The sequence below is a fragment of the Theropithecus gelada genome, chromosome 18 (assembly GCF_003255815.1).
Source record: "Theropithecus gelada isolate Dixy chromosome 18, Tgel_1.0, whole genome shotgun sequence".
Classification (NCBI taxonomy): domain Eukaryota; kingdom Metazoa; phylum Chordata; class Mammalia; order Primates; family Cercopithecidae; genus Theropithecus; species Theropithecus gelada.
Window position 1 is genome coordinate 72,260,742 of NC_037686.1, and position 22,564 is coordinate 72,283,305.

At 56.3% G+C, this 22,564-nt stretch overlaps 2 protein-coding genes across 4 annotated transcripts in view; one reads left to right on the forward strand and one right to left on the reverse strand.

Moving 5' to 3' along the window:
* Positions 1-1,473: 1,473 nt before the first annotated feature.
* The window catches only part of PQLC1 (PQ loop repeat containing 1), a 47,858-nt gene continuing 26,767 nt past the window's right edge, over positions 1,474-22,564 (reverse strand). For 2 of the 3 annotated variants that reach the window (XM_025365603.1, XM_025365602.1), the window contains 2 exons: positions 17,970-18,186; positions 1,474-3,324 (listed from right to left, as the gene is read on the reverse strand). In XM_025365603.1, the coding sequence (XP_025221388.1) occupies positions 3,117-3,324; positions 17,970-18,186 (425 nt within the window). In that variant the 3' untranslated portion in view covers positions 1,474-3,116. The remainder of the gene's footprint in view (positions 3,325-17,969; positions 18,187-22,564) is intronic. The other variant, XM_025365604.1, reaches the window with a different exon arrangement.
* On the forward strand, positions 1,559-2,816 carry LOC112611631. The gene is made up of 2 exons (XM_025365605.1): positions 1,559-2,496; positions 2,660-2,816. The coding sequence occupies exons 1-2, from the start codon at positions 2,001-2,003 to the stop codon at positions 2,770-2,772; spliced, it is 609 nt and encodes a 202-aa protein (XP_025221390.1). The 5' UTR covers positions 1,559-2,000; the 3' UTR covers positions 2,773-2,816.

Consider the following 22,564-nt stretch of genomic DNA (forward strand, 5'->3'; position numbering starts at 1 on the left):
GGGTCTTGCTCAGGAATGAGCAGAGCTTGGTACTGGTCTGAGAGGCCCACGCAGAGGACAGCCCGAGGGGCCACGCGCCGAGGCCGGTGCCCCCTACTTGCTGCTTGTCCCAGCATTGCTGGTGACCCCCAAAGACAGAAGAATTCCTCCTGTGCGGTGAGGTGCTGACCACCATGAAGACCCCCAGAAATAAACCCAAGTCGTTCTTCCACGGAGGGCCAGGTCAGAGGTGGGGAATGTCGGGGGATGGGGAGTCTTGGACCTGCCCCTCCCCACTTTGGGCTGCAGGGTCTGGCCAGGGAGCCCCGGGGCCCTCCAAGACCCGGGCCCACCAGAGGCCACCCTGGGTCACCAGGATGGGGGTGCCGGGCACTTGTGCTGAGACTGGCGTGGGGGTACATTTCCTCCTGAGCAAGTGCCCACCCAGCCCCTGGGCATCCTTTTCCCTCTACAGGTGCCCTGTGGGCCACCCTCTCAGGCCCCTGGGAAGGGCACAGGGCTGGGGCTCAGGGCAGGCCTCAGTTTCCTCATGTGGTGAGAGGAATGTGAACTTCTCAGGCTCCCACGACCTGCTCTCCCACGGAGGGGCCTCACTGGGAGTCGTCCTCGGCCTCCTGCTTCCCTGGCGGTGCTTTGTTGCTGAAAACTATCAGAAGGCATCGCAGGGTGGCAGTGCCCTGAGAGTTGAGAAACGCAGCTGTTTCCACCGCTGCCCCCACCCCCACGGCTCCCACAGTGTGGGGTTGAGACCTTGCCCCCATTTCCTGTTAAAACCCGGTGGCCCAGAGTGGTCCCCAAGAACTGCCTGTCTTCACACCCTGAAGACACACAACCACACCCTTGCGCGGGACCTCTGGTTCATCTGGCACCACCCACCAGCACTTGAGGAGGGCGATTTGTGTCCGAGACGTTCTAGACACGCTGGCCTTCATCTCCCATCTTCCCCCAGGCTGCTGCCTGCATGTGGCCTGTGCCCTCTCCTAGTACCCGAATGGGCCCTTCAACCCAAATCCTGCCCTGCACCCACGCGACTGGTTTTTTTACTGGACAAAGAAACTCGCATCTTGCCTTCAGTGTAAACACTGCACGGAAAAAATCGCAGTGCGCACACAGCTCCACCTCTATGAGCTGCTCCGAGATGACAAATCTGGAAATGCTTCTCTTGGCCTTTAAAGGAGACCTTTCCCATGCTCTGAGCCTTCAGTGGTGGGAGGCAGAAGGGCGGATGTGTGAACCGCAGAGGCCAGGGCAGCCAGACCCGTCTGTGACGAGCCGAAAGGACCCCTGGGCCACTGGCCCACAGGCAAAGGGTAGTGACAAGTTGAGGGGGCTGGGCTGTCATTTGGGGGCCCTGGAGGAACCCGGGTCACACGGGAGCCTTCTAAGGTGGCCCAGGCTAAAGGGTGTGTCTGGGCAGAGGCCAGGACCACAGCCATATCCTTCCCTCTGCCCGGGGCCCACTCATACCACACGGGATCCACAAATGGTTTATTGATTCCAAGTCACCACATGGGATACATTCAGCAGTCACCGTGCCTGCAGTCGGTGACATTTTAATGTGAGGCAATTACCGCTACAGACATCTTGCTTCATCTTAAAAAAATAAAAATTTTCAAAGCATCTCACAGGCCAAAGAGCTAAACAGGACCCCCACTCAGACATTCAAGAGTGTTTCCGAGGAAGACTCGGGGCGGCAGCGTGGAACATCTTCCCATGGCCACAGCCACGGCCCCGGCATAGAGCTCAGATGCCTGCGGGAAGCGGCCCCTCCGCCCGCGGAAGGGAAGACGGTGCCTGTTGGAGCCGCACAGAAGCATCCAGAACTCTGAGGACTGGGGGCCGGCTGCGGTCAGTGCAGGGCTGCTGACACCGTGTGACCTCGTGCTAAACTGAAAACGGGGTGGGGGCAGAGCGTGGGGTGACAAGGGTCAGACTGGCAGCTCCCACTGTAGCAGAACTGTGGGAGCCAGCACAAGGAGGTAGGCAGTGGACAGGACAGGATGTGGCAGGCCCCGGCACTCCCACTCAGGAATTTGCTTCAGGCCAAAAGCCCAGGGCGGCAGGGTGAGGGGCCATCGGCCAGGACCTGCGTGGCAGGGGCAGCCCCTCCACTCCCTCGACCCGAGGCCGCCTCCCTCCTGGAAAATGGACATCAACGCTGTATCCGGAGGTGCAGTCGGCGCCCACAAGGAAGGGGCTCTCTGCCAGGCCCAAGGGTGGCGTGCGGACTGCGTGTGCACAGCCTCGGCACGGCCCCTGCAGCCTTCGCCCATGAGGCCTCCACGTTGTCTGATGGTCGCTGGCATCTGCCACATCCCCAAGGACTCAAGGAGGACCAGAGGCTCCGACAAGAGCAGCGTGAGCTACCCCTGGTGATGCTCAGCAGGGCTGGACACAGCATAGCCACGAGGCGTCCGGGCCTGGCAGCCGCTCTCGAGGCCCAGGAAACACCAACTGCCAGAAACCAGGAGCACGGCGACCCTGCGTCCACACAGCGCCTTTCCACCAGGAGCACGGTGACCCTGCGTCCACACAGCCCCTTTCCACCAGGAGCACGGTGACCCTGCGTCCACACAGCGCCTTTCCACCAGGAGCACGGTGACCCTGCGTCCACGCAGCGCCTTTCCACCAGGAGCACGGTGACCCTGCGTCCACGCAGTGCCTTTCCATGTATACCAGGCAGAGAAAGCCCCGCCCTCCACAGTGCCAGACCCCGGGCAGCAGAGGCCGCCCCAGTCCAAGCAGGGTCTGGCCAGGGTGTCGCGGGGTTGACGGCTCTGCTCACAGGACTTGCAGGGTCTCCTGAGGTCACCCCATGGGTCCACCTGGAGCAGGTTCCTGCAGGCCGCCTTCCACTGCCCCGTGTGTACCTCGGCCTCAGCCGGTGTTTCGTAAGAGGAAACGGGAAAAACACTTGCTTTTTATATCACCCTAAAAACATCTGAAACCCTCGGGCTCAGATCCACCCTGGCTGTCCACCCCCACCGCCCACCCGGAGAGACCCCACAGAGGCTGGAGACCCCAACACCCGGACCCCGTCTTCCCCACACCTGCGGCGGCCACAGCACCCACCAGTGCCCGTGGCTGGCTGGCCCACATCCTTGTCCTCCCCACTCTCAGAGGGCCTTGGTGCCAGCAGGGTGCACAGCGTGCAGCACCGGCTTCTGGGGGTGACGGGCAAAGGCGTACGCCTGCCCCAGGATGGCCAGGTCCACCAGCACCTGCAGCAGGCCGCACACGGAGAACTGCAGAGGTGCGCCCTTCAGCAGGAAGTAGGCCGTCTTGAAGGCGTCGCCACTGGTCCACATAAGCACCATCTTGATGCTGTGAAGACAAAAGCGGGCAGTCGGTGGGGAGGACGGTGACCTGGGGCTCAGGGGGCACCCAGGTGGTCGAGGGGACACCCAGGCAGTCCATGGGGTGACCCAGGGATCAAGAACACCCCAAGGGGTCAGGGGGATACCCTGGGAGGCTGGGGCCTACCTGGGTGGGGAGGGCTGCCTTACCCCAAGGAGTCAGGGACACCCCAGGGGGCCAAAGGACACACGCTGACCCTGCCTGTCCCACACAACCCGGCCCTTGACTTCTCTCTGGCCTCAGGAGCTGCCGCCTGGCTGGGGCTCCAGGGGCTCCGACTCAAGCACTGCATGCCCAAGAACAGCGAGACCAGCTCAGGTTACAGCGGGCGGCAGGGGTGGGCAGCCGAGGAGGTCAGGGCTTCTGACAGCGAGACCACCTTGAGGTTACAGGGGACCGCAGGGGTGGGCAGCTGAGGTGGTCAGGGCCTCTTATCAGCGAGACCAGCCGGAGGCTACAGGGGACGGCAGGGCAAGCACTCGAGGTCAGGGCCTCTGGTAGGTGGTGGCGATTCTGGGAGGGGGCAGGCCTGGGAGGGTGCTGAGGACGCAGATAGGGGCCTCCAGGCACACAGCGGAGCAGAGCAGCTGCTCCTGGGTCTCTGCTGGCCAGGCCTCCCTCCCTGGTGATTGGCTCAAACCTTCCCTTCCGGGAGTGAACAGGGAGCAGCTGCCACCCACCATCCTAGTCCAAACACACTTCCCCCACCGCCATGTTCATGCCCCGGCTTGCCTAGCAGTGAACATGAGTGCTGCTGTTTTCCCACGTGAAATGTTTAAATTAGTGGTCACTGACCCTTCCGCAGCTCCTGAAGCCAGAGGCAGAGCCTGGGCGGGGAGCACTGCCTGGACAGAAAGGACAGGACACAGCTGTCCCCCACCCCGGGGCCTCCATCCCGCTCACAAGCCAGCGTGGGCGCCTGCCCTGAAGTGGCCTGGATGCCACAGCCGCCCTGCGCGAGAGTCTTCGGGCACAGCCATGGCCAGGTGTGTGGGTCAGGGCTGGAGCTAGGAACCCGCAGGAGACAGCCGGCATCTGCACCCACTTCTCTCTCCTAAGCCCACAGTGCTCAGCTCTGGAGCATCTTGTTGGCCTCAGAGCATAAATCTGGCTTTATCATTACACCCACTGGGAAAAACCAGGAGGTTTTGGGACTGTTTCCACTTGGGTCGGTTTAGCTAAATTACAAAGGTTTCCCCCAACCCCCACGGTGCATTTTCCTCCCAGTTTTTATTCTCTGGGATGTGTCTTCCCCTGGATGCAGCTCCAGCTCCACAAAATCCAGTCTTTTCCACAGACAAAAAGACAGGGTGGTGCCTGGGTAGCACTGGGGGAAGGTGGTGTGGGCACCTCGGCCTCCCACACACCCCAGCAGTCAGCCCAGGCTTTGGAATCCCCCTTTAGGCGTGGGCAGGGCTGTACAGCTGACCTGGGGTGGGGCTCCGGGTCTGGGACCACAGCCCCAGTGCAAAGTCACCCACCTTTCCCGCACTAGCCACGCACACAGCAGGCGCCCGGGAATCGCGCGGTGACCCCACCGTCGCCCCACACAGCTTCCAGTTGACCCCTCACACCGGGATGGGAAACAGAGCGCTCGCCTGACCTTCACACACGGCTGAGATTTCCCAGGATGTGCTGTGTGAACAAGACTCAAGGCCTGAGAGCCACAAAGGCGGCCATGCCTGCTTCAGGGACGGGCTGCTTCCCACACAAAGCCCGTGGCTTTATTTGGCGTGCAGCATCGGCTCACACTTGAGTTTCAACACTTTGTTTTTAATCAGTTGATAACTGTGTACACACACACCCCACACACACAGACACACAATTTCTGGCTTCCCTTGAAAAAGAGCCTTTTCAGATTTTAGACTATGCATCTAAAATTTCCTTCATAGATGTGGATTATTTAACAGATATTCAAGTTATTTCTTCTTGGGTTAAAGGAATTGGTCCATTTTATCCAGATTTTCAAATGTATGGGTATGAGGTTGTTCACTGTACTCTTTTGATGCCTGTGGGGCCTACAGAATATCCTCTTCATACCAAATACTGGGGATCTGTGCTTTCTTGTCACTCTGGCTACCGGTTTCTCAGTTAATGATTTGTTCTGAAGAACCAGCTTTAGGCTTGGTTTTTTATATTTGCTGCAGTTTTGTTTTCATTTTTTGTTGCTTGGTGTTAGCTCCGTTATTTCCTTCCTTCTGCTTGTTTGGGTTTACTTTGCATTTCATTTTCTAGTTTCTTAAGCTTAGATTGATGATTTGAGAACTTTCCTTTTCTAAAATCAGTATTTAATACTACAAATTTAACTCTAAGCATTGCTTTAGTTGCATCCCACAAATTTTGATATGGTGTTGTATTTTTCAGTTCAAAATATTTTCCATAGTTTGCTTTGAGACATCTTTAACAGATTGTTTAAAGGTGTGTTGTTTAGCTTCTAAATCTTTGGAGACTTGAGATCTGTTTCTGCTATTAATTTCTAGCTTAATTCTATATTCGTAGACAATACTCTGGACAATTTCAGTTCTTTTAAAAAATTCTCATGACCCAGGATATGGTCTGTTTTGGTGAATACCTGATGGGATCTGAAAAGAATCGTACATTCACTTGGTTGTTGATGGTGCCCAGGTTTTCTCTATCCTTGCTAACTTTGTCTGCTTTTTCTATCTGTTACTGAGGAGAGCTGGAGTCCCTAAGTGTAACCGGAGATTTGTCTTTCCATTTCTATCAGTTCTGGCCTCACGGACTTCCAGGCTGGGGGTTCTGTGCAGACGCACTCGGAACTGTTGTCTCTTCTTGGTGAATTCACCGGTCTGTCATGATGCAATGTCCCTTTTTATTCAGGGCAAATGTTTTACTTTGCCTGGTATTAACACAGTGACTCCAAGCTTTCTTTGATTCATATATGCATAGTATATCTTTCTCCATCCTCTTATTTTTAATCTCACTGCATGGCCTCCTGCTCAGTATATCCCTGCACCCCGGCATCAGCCATGGATGTAATTAAAGTGAGCCTGCTGTAAACAGTAGGTAGCTGAGTCTTGGGTTTCCTTTTAAATTAATTTGAACATTGCTGTCCTTTAATTGGTATGGTTAGGCCATTTACATTGAATGTTATTATTGACATGTTTGAATTTAGGTCGACCATTTTAATTTTTTTTTGTTCTCAGCTTGTCCCTACTGTTTAATTCCTGCCTTCTTTTAGATTATTTGAAATTTTAAAAACATCCCATTTTAATGTATCTGATTTTTCACTGTGTGTGTGTGTGTGTGTGTGTGTGTATATATATATATATATTTTTTCTTTTGAGATGGAGTCTCACTTTGTTGCCCAGGCTGGAGTGCAGTGGCAAGATCTCAGCTCACTGCATCCTCTGCCTCCCAGGTTCAAGCAGTTCTTCTGCCTCGGTCTCCCAAGTAGCTGGGACTACAGGCGCCTGCCACCACGCCCGGCTAATGTTTGTATTTTAGTAGAGATGGGTTTCACCGTGTTGCCCAGGCTGGTCTCGAACGGAGCTCAGCCAATCCACCTGCCTTGGCCTCCCCAAGTGCTAGGATTACAGACGTGAGCCACCGTGCCTGGCCTGTATAGTTCTTTTAGTGCTCTAGGGCATTGGTTCCCAAATGGGAGTGATTATGACCCCATCCTCACACCCCTGCCCAAGGAAACATCTGGCAATTTCTGGAGACATTTTTAGTTGTCACAGCTGGAGGAACACTGCTGGTATCTAGTGTGTAGAGGCCATAGCTGCTGTTAAACATCCTGAAGTACCAGGATAGTCCCCCACAATAAGGGATTCTCCAGTTCAAAGTATCAATAGTGCTGCGGTTGAAAAAGCCTATTGTAGGGACTATAATATAGGTAACTTGTCCGAGTCTCCTTAAGATCAATATTTTAGTACCTTAAGTGGAGCGTGGAAGTCTTCCCACCAAGTTCACTACGGTCTCCCTCTTTTACACTGCAGTTGTCACTACAACTAAAACCCCACCAGTTATATTTTTTTGCTTTCACTTTTCAAATAACTTAAGGAAAATATCTATATTTACCCAGATATTGGCCATTTCTGTTGGTTTTTCCTTCATTCCTGGGGTCCCAAGTTGCTCTCTGGTCCACTTCCCTTCCAGCAGAAGAAGTGGCTTTAGTATTTCCTGTCGAGGAGCACGGCTGCCACGACTTCGCTTCGCTTCCTTTCATTTGAGGTGGTCTGTCTTTTGCCTTGATTCCTAAAGGATTTTTTTTTTTTTTTTTTTTTTTTTTTTTTGCTGAATAGAGAATTCTGGGTCAAACGTTCTTTTCTCGCAGCATCTGAAAAATGAGCCACTTCCTTCTGACCTCCCTCGTTTCTGGTGAGAAACCAGAGTAATTTGGATCCTTTTCCTCCGACTGCTTTTGACATTTTTTAAATTTGACTTTGATTCTTACCAGTTTGATTGTGATGTGATACGTTTGGGATTCACTGAACTTCTTACATCTCTGTTTGTCTTTCACCAAATTTGGGTGTTTTCAGCCCGTATTTCTTCAGTTATTTTTCCTCTGTGCCACACTCTTTCTCCTCGCTCCCAGGCTCAGATGACAGAATATTAGACCTTTTGGAATTTGCCCCTGACTCTCTTCATGTTTTTGTTAGTTTTTCAATTGCTTCCTGTTCAGAATGGACATTTTTTATTGATCTGTCTTCAAGTTCGCTATTTCCTCTCATCTGCATTCTACAGTTGTGCCATATAATACATTATTTAGATTACTGTATTTTTCAATTTAAAATTATCTATTTGGTTTTCTTTAAACCTCTATTTCTCTGCGGAGATGTTCAGTCTTCCCACACATTCCAAGAATGTTTCTCTTTTCCGTCAGAGCACAGTTACAACAGTGACTGTCGGCCTGAGCTGGTTCCTGGTTGACTGTCATTTCCATTGAGAGCTGAGAAACTCTGACTCTTCATACGTAACTTTGGTTTTTATCTTGGACATTCTGAACATTATGCAGTGAGATGTGAGTCTTCCGTGGTCCATCAACAGTGTTGCTTTTCCTGCTACCAAGCACTTCACGTGGTTAGATTCAGGGTGCGAGGTCTGACTTGTTTTTGGTGGACTACAGTTCAATTTAATTCCACTTCAGAACCTTCCTTTTGCTCTTTAGATCTGTCCTTCATGTGCAACACTCAGAGACAAGACTGGGACTTGAGAGGTCGACTGTCCACAATGACACTGAGTTCTCAAAGCTGTTGGGATGTAGTTTAGGGCCAGATCTATGCATGTGTAGTTCAAGGGTGAGTCCAGAAACTTCACCACAGCATCCCCATTCTTCCTCACCATGGTGTACCCAACCTTCCCCATCAGAGTACCACAGAGTCCCCAGCCTTCCCCACAACATCACCACAGTCCCCAACCTTCCCCACAACCTCACCACAGTCCCCAACCTTCCCCACAACCTCACCACAGTCCCCAGCCTTCCCCACAACATCACCACAGTCCCCAGCCTTCCCCACAACGTCACCACAGTCCCCAACCTTCCCCACAACGTCACCACAGTCCCCAACCTTCCCCACAACGTCACCAGAATCCCCAACCTTCCCCACAACCTCACCACAGTCCCCAGCCTTCCCCACCATCTCACCACACAGTCCCCACCCTTCCCTACCATCTCACCAGTCCCCAGCCTTCCCCACAACCTCACCACAGAGTCCCCAGCCTTCCCCACAACCTGACCACAGTCCCCAACCTTCCCCACAATGTCACCACAGTCCCCAGCCTTCCCCACAACATCACCACAGAGTCCCCAGCCTTCCCCACACCCTCACCAGTCTCCAACCTTGCCCACCATCTCACCACAGTCCCCAGCCTTCCCCACACCCTCACCACAGTCCCCAACCTTCCCCACAACCTCACCACAGTCCCCAACCTTCCCCACAACCTCACCACAGTCCCCAACCTTCCCCACCATCTCACCACACAGTCCCCACCCTTCCCCACAACGTCACCAGAATCCCCAACCTTCCCCACCACCTCACCAGAGTCCCCAACCTTCCCCACCATCTCACCACAGTCTCCAACCTTCCCCACAACCTCACCACAGTCCCCAGCCTTCCCCACCACCTCACAAGACTTTTTCTAGTTCACTCTCTTCTAAATTTGAGCATTTTTTTCGCATCACATATGAATGAACTAAGCTATAATTTAAGGCACGTTTAAGCTGTAATTTAACATTCTCTTATTCTAAAAGAGACCATACGCACCACACAGGTCCTACATAAAGGACCAATGACAGGTGTAAAACAGACAAACAAGGCACCCTGGAGGATCTGCCGACCGTGTCTGTTTTGTCCAGGGTTTCCCATATGGCTGCGCGTGTTCCAGTGTAGACGGAGGAGGCCAGGGCACGTTTGCTTTCGCTGCTTTGACGGACAACGTCCCTCCTCACAGAGCGGCCACACGAGTTAACTGTGAACAACTTTCAGACTATCTTCAGTGAAACAGTCAAAGCAAGCAACTCAAACCTAGAGAGACAGCTTTTAGCTCCCGTCGTAACATCAGGTAAAGCCCTGTGGCCTGCAAGCCCCCAGCTGCCAGGCATGGCTGGGGAAGGGCTGGGAGGCAGCAGCACCCGCACCATGGCCTCGGCGGGGGCAAGTGGGAAGGTGATGCCTGAGCCTGGCCCCCAGGGAGGAGGAGCAGAGCCTGGAACAGCCTGGGCTGCTTTGCTGTCTGGAGGGAAATCGGGGGTCGGGTCCCCTCCTGAGGCCCCAACCACAGGCAGAGCCCAGGCCAATTCAGAGCCCACCCTAGGAAGGGGCTGGGCAGCCCCGAGAGGCCAGTGGGGGCCTGGACACCTCCTTTCCATCCCCTTCCCTGCTGACGCCTCCAACACACAGAACCCCAGGGAGCCAGGCAGGCCAGGAGGCAGGTGGCTGGCCACCCCCAGTGAGGATTCCACAGTGGCAGAGCTCAGGCCTGCACACACCAACAAAGATGGAGGCAGATGCTGGGCTCCAGAGTTCCAGCCGGGACACAGCCCTGGTCAGATGGGGGCCGGAGGACATGCAGCTGAAGCCTGATCCCAGGACCACCTGTCCCTGTCCCCAGGTCACCGCCCAGCGCCCTCACTGTTAGCATCGCTGGGGCCCTGACGCACAGGTGCGCCCGCAGCACGGCAGCTGCAGACACAGAGCCATCGCTGGGCTGGGCTCTGCTGGCTGCGGGGACATTCCAGCTGCTGGGACAATCCGGAAGAAGGCTCCACCACTGTGGCACAGGGACTGGAATCCCAGCCACCCCCACCCCCCTAGCTACATCATTTAGAGGGCAGGGGAGGGGCCAGGAGCAGGGAGGGGACGGGAGCAGGAAGGGGACAACAGCAGGGAGGGGATGGGAGCAGAAAGGGGACAACAGCAGGGAGGGGATGGGAGCAGGAAGGGGACAACAGCAGGGAGGGGACGGGAGCAGGAAGGGGACAACAGCAGGGAGGGGACAACAGCAGGGAGGGGACAACAGCAGGGAAGGGAGGGGAGCAGGGAGGGGAGAGGAGCAGGGAGGGGAGAGGAGCAGGGCGGGGAGAGGAGCAGGGCGGGGAGAGGAGCAGGGCGGGGACAGGAGCAGGGAGGGGAACAGGAGCAGGGAGGGGACGGGAGCAGGGAGGGGAACGGGAGCAGGAAGGGGAACGGGAGCAGGGAGGGGGACGGGAGCAGGGAGCAGGGACGGGACAGCAGCAGGGAGGGGAGAGGAGCAGGGAGCGGAGAGGAGCAGGGAGCGGAGAGGAGCAGGGAGGGGAGAGCAGCAGGGAGGGGACGGCAGCAGGGAGGGGACGGGAACAGGGAGGGGACGGGAACAGGGAGGGGACGGGAGCAGGGAGGGGACGGGAGCAGGGACGGGAGCAGGGAGGGGACAGCAGCAGGGAGGGGAGAGGAGCAGGGAGGGGAGAGGAGCAGAGAGGGGACGGGAGCAGGGAGGGGACGGGAGCAGCGAGGGGACGGGAGCAGAGAGGGGAACAGGAGCAGGGGGGGGACAGGAGCAGGGAGGGAACGGGAGCTGGGAGGGGACGGGAGCGGGGAGGGAACGGGAGCGGGGAGGGAACGGGAGCTGGGAGGGGACGGGAGCTGGGAGGGGACGGGAGCAGGGAGGGGACGGGAGCAGGGAGGGGACGGGAGCAGGGAGGGGACGGGAGCAGGGAGGGGACGGGAGCAGGGAGGGGGACAGGAGCAGGGAGGGAACGGGAGCAGGGAGGGAACGGAAGCAGGGAGGGGATGGGAGTGGGGAGGGGATGGGAGCTGGGAGGGGACGGAAAACAGGCTCCCAGCTCTGCAAATTATTAAACAGGGTCACATCCCACCGGGGATTCCACCCCCACGCCAACATCCGTGAGAGAGGAAAACTATGTCCACATAAAAACTCGTTCATGAGTGTCCATCGCACGTTAACAGCCTAAACATTAAACAACCAAACGTCCCTCAGCTGAAGAACAGAAGAGCAAATGTGGCAAATCTATGGAAGGAACATTTTTTTCAACCACAAAAAGGAAAGAAACACTGACCCCTTCTGCAGCATGGACGAACCCTGAGAACACAAAGTGCAGGGAAAGAAGCCAAGCACAAGGCCACATACCACCAGGCCACATATCGCCAGGCCACGTATCGCCAGGCCACATACCGCCAGGCCACGCGTTGCCGGGCACCACTGATGTGACGCGTCTGGAAAGGCAAGCCCACAGAGATGGGAAGCAGAGGAGTGGCAGCAGAGGCTGGCGCAGTGGTAATGACTGCCAGTGACCGCGGAGTTGCTTCCTGGGGTGTGGAAAATGTTCTGGAATTAGACCGTGGTGCTGGCTTCGTGGCCCCATAAGTATACTGTGATGTGAGTCACATCTCAGGCGGGTCACACTTTGTAATGTTCCAGAGCCTCCACTGAACCCTCCTGTCACATGGGCCAGCCTCTGCATGCACCCAGCTCACTTCATGTTAACCCAGGTGTCCTGTGCAGCAGTCACTCCACTCAGAACCGCCGGGGCCTGCTCTGCATCAGAGGGATAAGGAAAGGCACGGTGACGGGGGTCTGAGTGTCATGAAGACGTGGCCCCAGGGGAGACATGCCACACACCCAGAGGCTGAGGACCTACACAGCCTGCTCTAGAGTTTGGGTAAGAGCTCGGCTTCTGGATCCAGCCCATGTCCTGGCTGGACAAGGGCAGCCCTAAGGAGTGAGGACTGACGTAGTTCAAATCCTCTCCCTGCGGGGGCGGCCTAAGCCTCAGCTTCACCTGCTGCAGGCACCATGCCCTGCCTGCCTAGTCACCCATCCTCACTCGGCCACTGTGGTCACACACAGTCAGGGTCGCACGGGCACCTGCCCAGGCTCTTCCACCGCCAACGTATTCTGCATTTCAGGCTCCTCCCCATCCGTCAACACCAAAGCTCCCGGGCTGCCCTCATCATCTACGCCCACGTCACCCTCCAATCCTTGTTAGGTAACAGTCTTCAAACCCAGTAAAAACTAGAGGAAGAGGAATGCAAACACTCAGAGAATCCGCCCTTCAGAGCCTGCTGCGTTAATTAGTAAGCTGTTTCTGAAGCTTTATCACATCTCGTTACTGGTTCAGAACCTACAACTACGTAGTATTTTCTAAAGGGAAGTCACTGTTCAAAAATGCATCCGGCAGTTGCTCCAAGGTAGAACCGTGTGTGCACGGCTGTGTGTGCATGCATGCAGGCAGCGGTGCACGCCGGCCTGTGCACGTGTGTGCATGTACACGAGACGCAGGACTTTCCAGAAGCAGGGCTGCTGTGAGATCGACCTGGGAGTTCTTGAGTCGCTTCCTATCAAACATCCTAGGGACCTTCGGTTTGACGTGGAGCTGAGGCTGCGGGTCCCAGGGCAGACTCCAGGCAGCATGCCTCCCTCACCCAGGGCAGTGGCACCAGCAGGTCCCCAGAGAAAAGGAGCTGGAGCCTTCAGGCTGTCACATTTCAGGCTCATGTCACCATTCGCCACCAAAGTCTTGACTTTTTTTTTTTTTTTAAGACTGAATCTCACTCTGTCGCCCAGGCTGGAGTGCAGTGGCATGATCTTGGCTCACTGCAACCTCCACCTCACAGGTTCAAGTGATTCTCCTGCCTCAGCCTCCCAAGTAGCTGGAATTACAGGTGCCTGCCACTACACCTAGCTAATTTTTGCATTTTTAGTAGAGATGGGGTTTCACCATCTCGGCCAGGCTGGTCTTGAACTAACCTCATGATCCACCTGCCCTGGCCTCCCAAACTGCTGGGACTACAGGCGTGAGCCACCACGCCCAGCCCAAAGTCTTGGTTTTTTACGTATCTGTAAGTACGTTTGTGTGCACATTTTAAATATGTCATCTTAAACACGAACCTGGAGATTATACAGGAAGCACACATGATCTATCAAACCTGCGTTCAGAAACCACTACCCACAATGGCTTCAACAATCACAAATCCTGACAGGGCTGGGAGTACCACAATGCCCCATCAGGCAGGTCGGAGCACACAGGAACCTGAGACGTCTCTGACCTGCCTCTAGATGGAGCGGTCTGACAGCAGGAAGTGGGGGTCACTCCAGCAAGGCTGCCGTGGGCCAGGAGGAACAGGCAGGTACCACAGGAGCACCCAGGAAGTGGCGAAGGGGAGACGTCCGCCTTGCCCAAGCCACGTCTGGAGAGCAAGTGGAGCCCAGGCTGGGGAGGGCTGAAGATCCACAGAGCGGCGGCCTGGACCCCATGCAGAGAAGCCAGGAGACCACACAGCAAGGGGGGCAGAGGTGGGACCCTGTGCCCCACAGTCCGTGGCGCCGAGGGAGGAAGGTGGGCAGGGCCCACAGGCCCAAGGAGATGCAGCTTCAGAGGCGCAGGTATAGCCGGCTCCTGACTCAGCCCTGCCCAGAAAAAACCTCAGGAACAGCCCCCACCTCGCTGGCCCGAGCCCCGCAGGCCTTGCCTTCCCTAGGCCGCCAGGTGGAACATGGAGGGCAGACACCCCGTGGCGTCTCAGGTTGTGGAAGGCAGCTGCTGGGCCTCCAGAATTCATGCTCGGGTGATGCTAAAACCCAGGGCCAAGGCAAAACGCGGCGTCAGAGCAGCAGAAGGAAGGACGCGTAGCACAAAGGCTGGGCCTGGAGTGGTCGTTTCCTTTCCCATTCAGCTGAGAACCCTCCCAAAACCCTCCCTCAGGCCATGCAGAGGCAACGTCCCCCAAATAGACCCCAGACTCGTCCAGCCAGGAATGGGGTACTGCCGTACCCGCAGTGCTTCCCGTACCCGCGGCGCTCCCGTACCCACAGTGCCCCTGTACCCGCAGTGCCGCCGTACCCGCGGTGCCGCCGTACCCGCGGTGCCCCCGTACCCGCGGTGCCGCCGTACCCACGGTGCTTCCCGTACCCACGGTGCCGCCGTACCCGCGGTGCCGCCGTACCCGCAGTGCTCCCCGTACCCGCGGTGCCCCCGTACCCGCGGTGCTCCCGTACCCGCGGTGCCACCGTACCCGCAGTGCTCCCCGTACCCGCGGTGCCGCCGTACCCGCAGTGCTCCCCGTACCCGCAGTGCTGCCATACCCGCAGTGCTCCCCGTACCCGCAGTGTCCCGTACCCGCAGTGCTGCCGTACCCACGGTGCTTCCCGTACCCACGGTGCTTCCCGTACCCACGGTGCTCCCGTACCCGCGGTGCTCCCCATCCGCAGTGCTCCCGTACCCGCAGTGCCACCGTACCCACGGTGCCGCCGTACCCGCGGTGCCCCCGTACCCGCGGTGCTCCCGTACCCGCGGTGCTCCCGTACCCGCGGTGCTGCCGTACCCACAGTGCTTCCTGCAGGACTGACAGCCGGCTCGGTGCTGGGGAGAAACCCACGCACTCCTACACACGAAAGTGTGTGTGCCGCTTGTAGTGGCGTGAGTGAGAACAGGAAAAGCATGTCCAATGTGTTTCTTCCACACACAGACCCCCCTTCCACAGGTGTTTCTGGAGCCTTCCCCGTGTGTGAGAAGGGCAGACTTCAGGGCCTGAGACAGGCCTGCCTGCAGGGCCGCCTCGGCTGGCATCTGGAAATGGGTTTCAGGAGGATTCCCACGTCCCCACAACCGACGGGGCAGGCCCTGGGCTGAGACTTTGAACAATGTGCCTGCGCTGAACAGCAAAACCTGCTCCCCTGGGACCGGGGACAACAGCTCCCGCCAAGCCCGGGCTCCTGTGAGCAGCCCTCTCAGGCCAGGCCAAGGCCACACACAGCCAGCTCCTCATGAGAGGGGCCAGGAGGCCACCACGTGGGGTCCTGATCTATTGAGAACCTCACCACGAGGCTGTGGTGACGCTCAGGAGGCTACAGGCCTGGCACCCAGGTACCTCCCACAGATCTCCAGGTCGCAAGCTCAGCACCCAGGCACTGCCCACAGGATCTCCAGCTGTGGGGTGGCTGGGGACCCCACACTCCGCCAGACCGGGTCCACGTCCAGCCAGGGAGCCCACACGCAACGCCTGCCCTGAGACCCCCTTTCTCTCTGGGAGCATCCCTGCCTTTCGGGTCCCGTACGAAGCCCTCAGGGCTGCCACTGCCCAACCCAACAGTGAGGGAGCCTGTTCCAGCCATGGACACGCTCTCGGGCCTCCACGCACCCCCACCCCGGGAAACCCCAGCAACCCCCGTGGTCTTGATTCACTGTAATCACACCAGCCAGGGCAGCTCACCCACACCACACCCCACCCCACACCCCAACCTGTCCCTGGCTCACACCCATGCCAACACCCCACACCTGGACCCATGCCCCACACCTCTACCTACAACCCACACCTAATACACCCACACCCATACCCATGCCCTACACCTATAACCCCCACCTACACCCCACACCCAACCCATACCTACACCTCATACCTGCACCTACCTCCCACACCTACACCTACAACCCCCACCTGCACCCCACACCCAACCCGTACCTACACCTCACGTCCATACCCAAATAACATTCCCTCCAAATCACACCTCTACCTACAACCCACACTCATAAATGTAACCCACACCTAATACACCCCACACCCATACCCATGTCCCACACGAGTACCTGCAGCACACACCCGTACCTGCCACACCCATGCCTACAGCCCACACCTGCACCCCATACCCCACACCCCAACCATATCTACACTTCATATCTGTACCTACGTCCCACACCCATACTTACACTGCACACCCATAACTGTAATCCACACCCATGCCTAGAACCCACACCTGCACCCCATACCCCACACCCCAACCCACACCTACACCCCACACCTGTGCCTACAACGCACACCCCTACCTACAACCCACACCCGTAACTGCAACCCACACCTGTAACCCTGACCTGTACCTACATCTCACCCCCTACCACCACCCCACACCTGCAACAAGCCCTCCTACCTTCACCTATAACTGGCAACTGAACCTACACCCCACAGAACCCCGGCCCTCACACCAAACCTGCAAATACTCACAGGAAAGCCCTAGAGGGGGTGCTGTGGTCCCTGGGCACCCGTTCTCAAACACAAAAACACGTCAGCCCCTCTCTTCCAGGCTGTTTCCCAAAAATAACAAATCCAAGAATAACATTCCCTCCAAATCACAGCCTCAGCATCTGTGACGGAGACCAGACCCAAGCACAGTGTGGGGGCCCAGGGGGGTCCTCAGTGAGAAGCGGGCACCGGGGGGGGTGCTCAGTGAGGAGTGGGCCTGGGGATTGAAGGTGTGAGGTGCTCAGTGAGGAGCGGGCACCGGGGGGGTCCTCAGTGAGGAGCGGGCACCGGGGGGGTGCTCAGTGAGGAGCGGGCCTGGGGATTGAAGGTGTGAGGTGCTCAGTGAGGAGCGGGCACTGGGGGGGTACTCAGTGAGGAGCGGGCACCGGGGGGTGCTCAGTGAGGAGTGGGCCTGGGGATTGAAGGTGTGAGGGACGAGAGTTTGCTGCCGCTGCCACAGCAAGCGGATCTGTTTTTATTACAATGTGGTTTCCATCCAGGACCTTGATTGAGCCCGTGGGAATCGTGCTGCTTACATCGTGCCCTATCCCTGGCGGTCACGGGGGTGTCCCAGCATGCACTGGTGCAGGGCGCCCAGGCGTGGTCTGTGGTTCCGAACATCAGCCTGCCCAGCCTTCTACCACGTACCTCAGAGGCCAGAGGCCATGCTGGGCCCAGTGGGGAGAGACCGAAGACAGTGTCCAAGGCAGCCCCCACACCATCTTCCCTGCCCCACCAGACCCGCCCTGACCCTGGGCCAGGCTGGCTGCCCTGCACTCCTCCTGGCGTGGTGGGCCGAGCCTGCTCTGCCCCGTGTGGCCAGGCACTCGGACATGCCTCCCACTGGAAGGTTCTGCCTCAACGGCCCTGAAGGAGCAGCTCCCAACCCCGTGCTGGGTAGAGTGCTGGCAAGAGGGTCTCGGCTGCCCCTCACGTGGCCCACACAAGCTCATCTGCTCCAACACAAGGTCGAGGGGCCAAGGCCTATAAACCTGACTATTCTTTAACCGGCAGCTTCACAGGTCAACATGGGAAATACACAGCCAGTCACACAGGCGTTTGATTTTTACCAAATCTGCAGCCATGTGGTGCCCCTGGAGCAGTGATGCTTCCATGGCGGCATCCCCGGCCTACCTCATGCCCTCCGTGGACTGGTGGCGGTGGTTGCGGTAAAGCTGCGGCACGCCCAGCATGGCTTCGGTCAGCACGGCCAGGAAGCCCAGGGTCTCCACAAACAGGGTGGAGTCAATGGACAGGTAGGTGATGTAGCCTGCCACGCCCGTGAAGGCCAGGACGCACTGCACATAGTCCGAGAAGCTGCTCCACTGCCAGAAGTGGTGGGGGTCGAAGTCTAGGGCGAGAGGGAGAAGCAGCCTCAGCACAACTTAGGGTCCAGGTGAGGGGTCGTCAGTGAGGAGAGACAGGAACCAAGCAAGAGATCAGAGTCAGAGGAGGAGAGACAGGAACTGAGGGAGAGGTCAAGGCCAGAGGAGAGACGGGAACCAAGAAAGAGATCAGGGTCAGTGAGGAGAGACGGGAACTTGGGAACTGAGTAAGAGGTCAGGGTCAGTGAGGAGAGACGGGAACCGAGGGAGAGGTCAAGGTCAGGGAGGAGAGACGGGGACCCAGTGAGAGGTCAGGGTCAGAGGAGCCATGTAATCTTGATCACACCCGCCTGAAAGAGCCTTGGTACAAATATTAACTCAACGTAAAAGATGCTGACGTCAGGACAGGTGCAGTGGGCACCTACAGTCCCAGCTATTCGGGGGCCGAGGAGGGAGGATCACTTGAGCCCAGGAGTTGAGGCCAGCTTAGGCAACGCAGAGACACTTGTCTCTTTAAAAAAAAAAAAAAGCTAAAATTCTTCAAATTAATCTTAATCTCTGAGAAGCGGGACAGTGCAGGGAGTGCCCTGCACTGGAATCTGAGGCCTGGGTTGGGGTGCAGCCCCCCTCGGGTTAACTACGGTCTCCTGTTCCTCAGATGTTACCGGGAAGAGACAGGGACCACCCCTAGGACATTCTGGGGATTCAACGAGTTGACCTTGAGTTCTACAACACGCCTCAGGCAGTGAGGCTCAGTAAATCCGTACCGTATCCCTCCTGCACGATGTCATTTGCTAGATGATGTATTCTGTAGAAAATACACTCATAAGCACTCACAGAAATTAGCAACTTAAAGGAGGCAGGTGGACATGTGCTGTCCGGGGGACACAGCTGCAGGGAAAAGGTGAATGGAGACAAACCTGCCAAGAAGCCTGCGAGGCGTGTGATGTGCCTGCACTTGACCCGTCCTTACAGCACCAGGGCCAGGGCACGGGCTGCACAGGTGGGGTGATGGGAGGTGGTGAAGTCAAGGGCGTTGGGGGTGCTGAGGAGTGAGGTTAGAGGGATTGGGGGGGTTGGAGTGTGGTGAGGTTAGGGGGGCTTGGGGGCATCAGAGGGCAGAGAGGCCAGCGGTGTCGGGGGCTGGCTGCCTGTGGGGCTGGCAGTGCAGTGAGGGCAGGGGTGGCCAGGCTGTGCACCTTCTCCCCGTCCCCCCGGACCCTAGATCTGTGCCCCACTTCCGGCTCCACACTCACTCCCTCCGAGTGAGACGCTGCTCAGCATCCGAGCTGGAAAGGGCCGCACAGGAGGCAAGGCCAGAGGAAGGATGGGCACAGTGTGCGGCACCTCCCAGAACACGGCAGGGCGTGGGCTCACGTGTATTTCATGAAGAAACCCAGCTGCAGTGAGGGGGGCTGAGCAGGATGCCGTGGACGGGGGGCCGTGGGTGGGTGGATGGGGGCACCACGGACGGGTGGGTGATGGATAGGTGGGTGGTGGACGGACAGGCAGGGAGACCATGAATGGGCAGGCGGTGGACAGGTGGGCTGTGGACGGGTGGGTGGTGGATGGGCAGGCCATGGACAGGCAGGCAGGGGGGCTGTGGACAGGTGGGGTCATGGATGGGCAGGCGGTGGATGGGCAGGTGGTGGACGGGAGGGCTGTGGACACAGGACACCAGGTGAGGGTTTAAGGGACTTGGGAAAACCACGTCTAAGGTCCATCTGTGGGAGACCTTTCTATTTTAGTTTCCCTAGAAAGGAGTCGATCGGCAAATGACTAACAGAAAATCCTCACTAAACAGTTTCTGAGAAAAGAATGAACCTGGACACTTACCTTATACCATATACGAAATTTAACTCAAAATGGATCAAAAACCTAAAAATAAGACCTGAAACTAAAACTCTCAGAAGAAAACATGAAGAAACACTTCAAGACATTGGATGTGTCAATGAATTTTTACCTGTAACACCAAAAGCACAGGCAACAAAAGAAAAATAAAAGATAAACTGGACTTCATCAAAATCTACAACATGGCCAGGTGCAGTGGCTCACACCTGTCATCCCAGCACCTTGGGAGGATGAGGTGGGAGAATCACTTGAGTCCAGGAGGTCTTGAACATAGTGAGATTCCATCTTTACAAAAACATAAAAAATGAGCAGGGCGTGGTGGTGCGCACCTGTGATCCCAGCTACTTGGGAAGCTGAAACAAGAGGATCCCTTGAGCCCAAGAGTTCAAGGCTGTAGTGAGCCATGGCTGTGCCACTGCACTCCAGCCTGAGTGACAGAGTGGGACCTGGTCTCAAAAAAAAAAAAGGCACTGGCGAGCTTGATCGCACACCCCAAACATCCTCGATTCATGCATTTACCACTCACGGGCTGGCGGAGGGGCTCCCGAGGGTGGCAGGGGGACAGCAGGGTGAGAGGCACGAGGCAAGGCAGCTGAGATGTGCGGGTTGCAGGTGAGGGCAGATTTCCAAACAGAGCGTGGCCTGGTGCACGGTGGAATATTACTCAGCCACAAAAAGGAAGAAAGGGCAGATTCATGCAACACCACGGATGGACCCTGAAACAGGACACCAAGTGACAGAAGCCAGACGCAGGAATCACACGCTAATGAGTCTGTTCCTATGAAGTGTCCGGCACAGGCGAGTGCACAGACAGCAGATGAGCAGCCGTCGGGGCTGGGGGAAGACGGAACTGGGGGAAAAAGAAGAAAACTGGTTCAAAGGGGTTTCTTTGGGCGTGACGAAAGGCTCCCTAATGAGACAGTGGTGATGGCTGCACAACTTTGTAAATACACTAAAAACCACCAAATTGTGTACTTTTAAATGGTGATAAAATGGTGAATTTTATGTTACGTACATTATATCTCTAATTTTAACAACAAAATAAAAACTTTTAACGTATATGATTTGTCTTATACCGAAAGATGCAGGTATAAGTATCTACTTATTAATAAGTATCTACTTATTAGTAAATACTTATTCAGCATTTTCTGATGCTGAAGTTGAAAATAGTTCCTTCAACTCCAAGTCTGGGAATGAAGGTGCTGTCATTTGTATCCAGGACAATTTGAAATAAATTTAGCAGCCATCTACCATTAGCTGTCAGCTCACATGAGCTGGGGAATTGGAGCAGGTGGCGGGGAAGAGCTGGGTAAGGAAAACGTTGGCTGAAGCTGACCTGGGGTGGCTCAGACAGTGGGAAATAAGATCTCTAAGTTCAGTCTGGAGAAGTCAGAGGACACGGGAGACACCTCGTGGACAAGGAGACTCCTGATCTGTCAGGTGGAAAAGAACATTTTCCACACTTCTGAGAGATTCCTGTGTCAGGAGAGTTTCATTAATAGTTTTTTAAATCAGCGAATAAAGAAGAGAGAGGTGCCTGGCAGTCCTCCGGGAAGAGCTGGCCCTATCCCGAGGGACCCGGGAGGGGAGGGCACTCCCCTTTCCAAAGGAGCCAGGCCCCTGCACTGCTGAGTCTGACAGAAATCCAAGAGGGCAGGTGGCTGCAGGAGAGGAGGGGCTCTGAGAACAAGAACAAAAGGGCAAGAACGCAATTAGGACGCACACCCATGGCCACGCAAGGTGCTGAGAGAACAGCTGACAGTCGGCAGTGCAGACTCACACACTGTGACTTCCTGAGATGTGTTTCTAGATAGCGGTACCAAAGATAAGGCTTGAAAATGAGGCATTTAATGCTGAACAAATGTTTCCGGGCCTGGAGGGCTCACCAGAGGCCCACCCTGGCATGCACTGAGCTCTTGGGACCCTCAGCTGCCTGTAGGGAACAGCTGATCCTCAGAACCTTCCACCGCATGGGCGCGGCTGCCCTCAACTCACAGACAGATCTCTTCCGGCACCCCCCACGGGGAGCCCCGTGGGAACAGACCAGCTCTCAGTCTCCATCAGTCCAACTGCTCCTGGATTAAAAAGCTATTTTACCACTTGGGGAATGTGCACCAGGAGACTGTCTCCTAATGGGCAAGAAAGATCCGATTTCTCATCAGATCGTGTTTTCATGCCCACAGGAGCACATGAGAGAGCCTGGTGTAAGAGGATCTGACAGCCAACGGGTCCAAGACATTGAAGCAAGAGCAACTCCATCATGAACAGGCGCTGTGTAAGATGAGGCTGAGGCCCACTGGGCTGCGTTCCCAGACGGTCAGGCATTCTTAATCACAGGATGAGACAGGAGGTCGGCACAAGATACAGGTCATAAAGACCTTGCTGATAAAGCAGCTGGCAGTAAAGAAGCTGCTAAAACCCACCAAACCAAGCGGCTAAAACCCACCAAAACCAAGATGGCCACGAGAGTGACCTCTGGTCGTCCTCACTGCTGCACTCCCACCAGCGCCATGACAGTTTACAGATGCTGTGGCAACATCAGGAAGCTACCCT

Coding starts and splice junctions, on each gene's coding strand:
- LOC112611631 (XM_025365605.1), top strand. CDS start 2,001: ATGTGGCAGGCCCCGGCACTCCCACTCAGGAATTTGCTTCAGGCCAAA. Junction 2,497..2,659: donor CGACCCTGCGTCCACACAGC/GCCTTTCCACCA, acceptor GCGTCCACGCAG/TGCCTTTCCATGTATACCAG.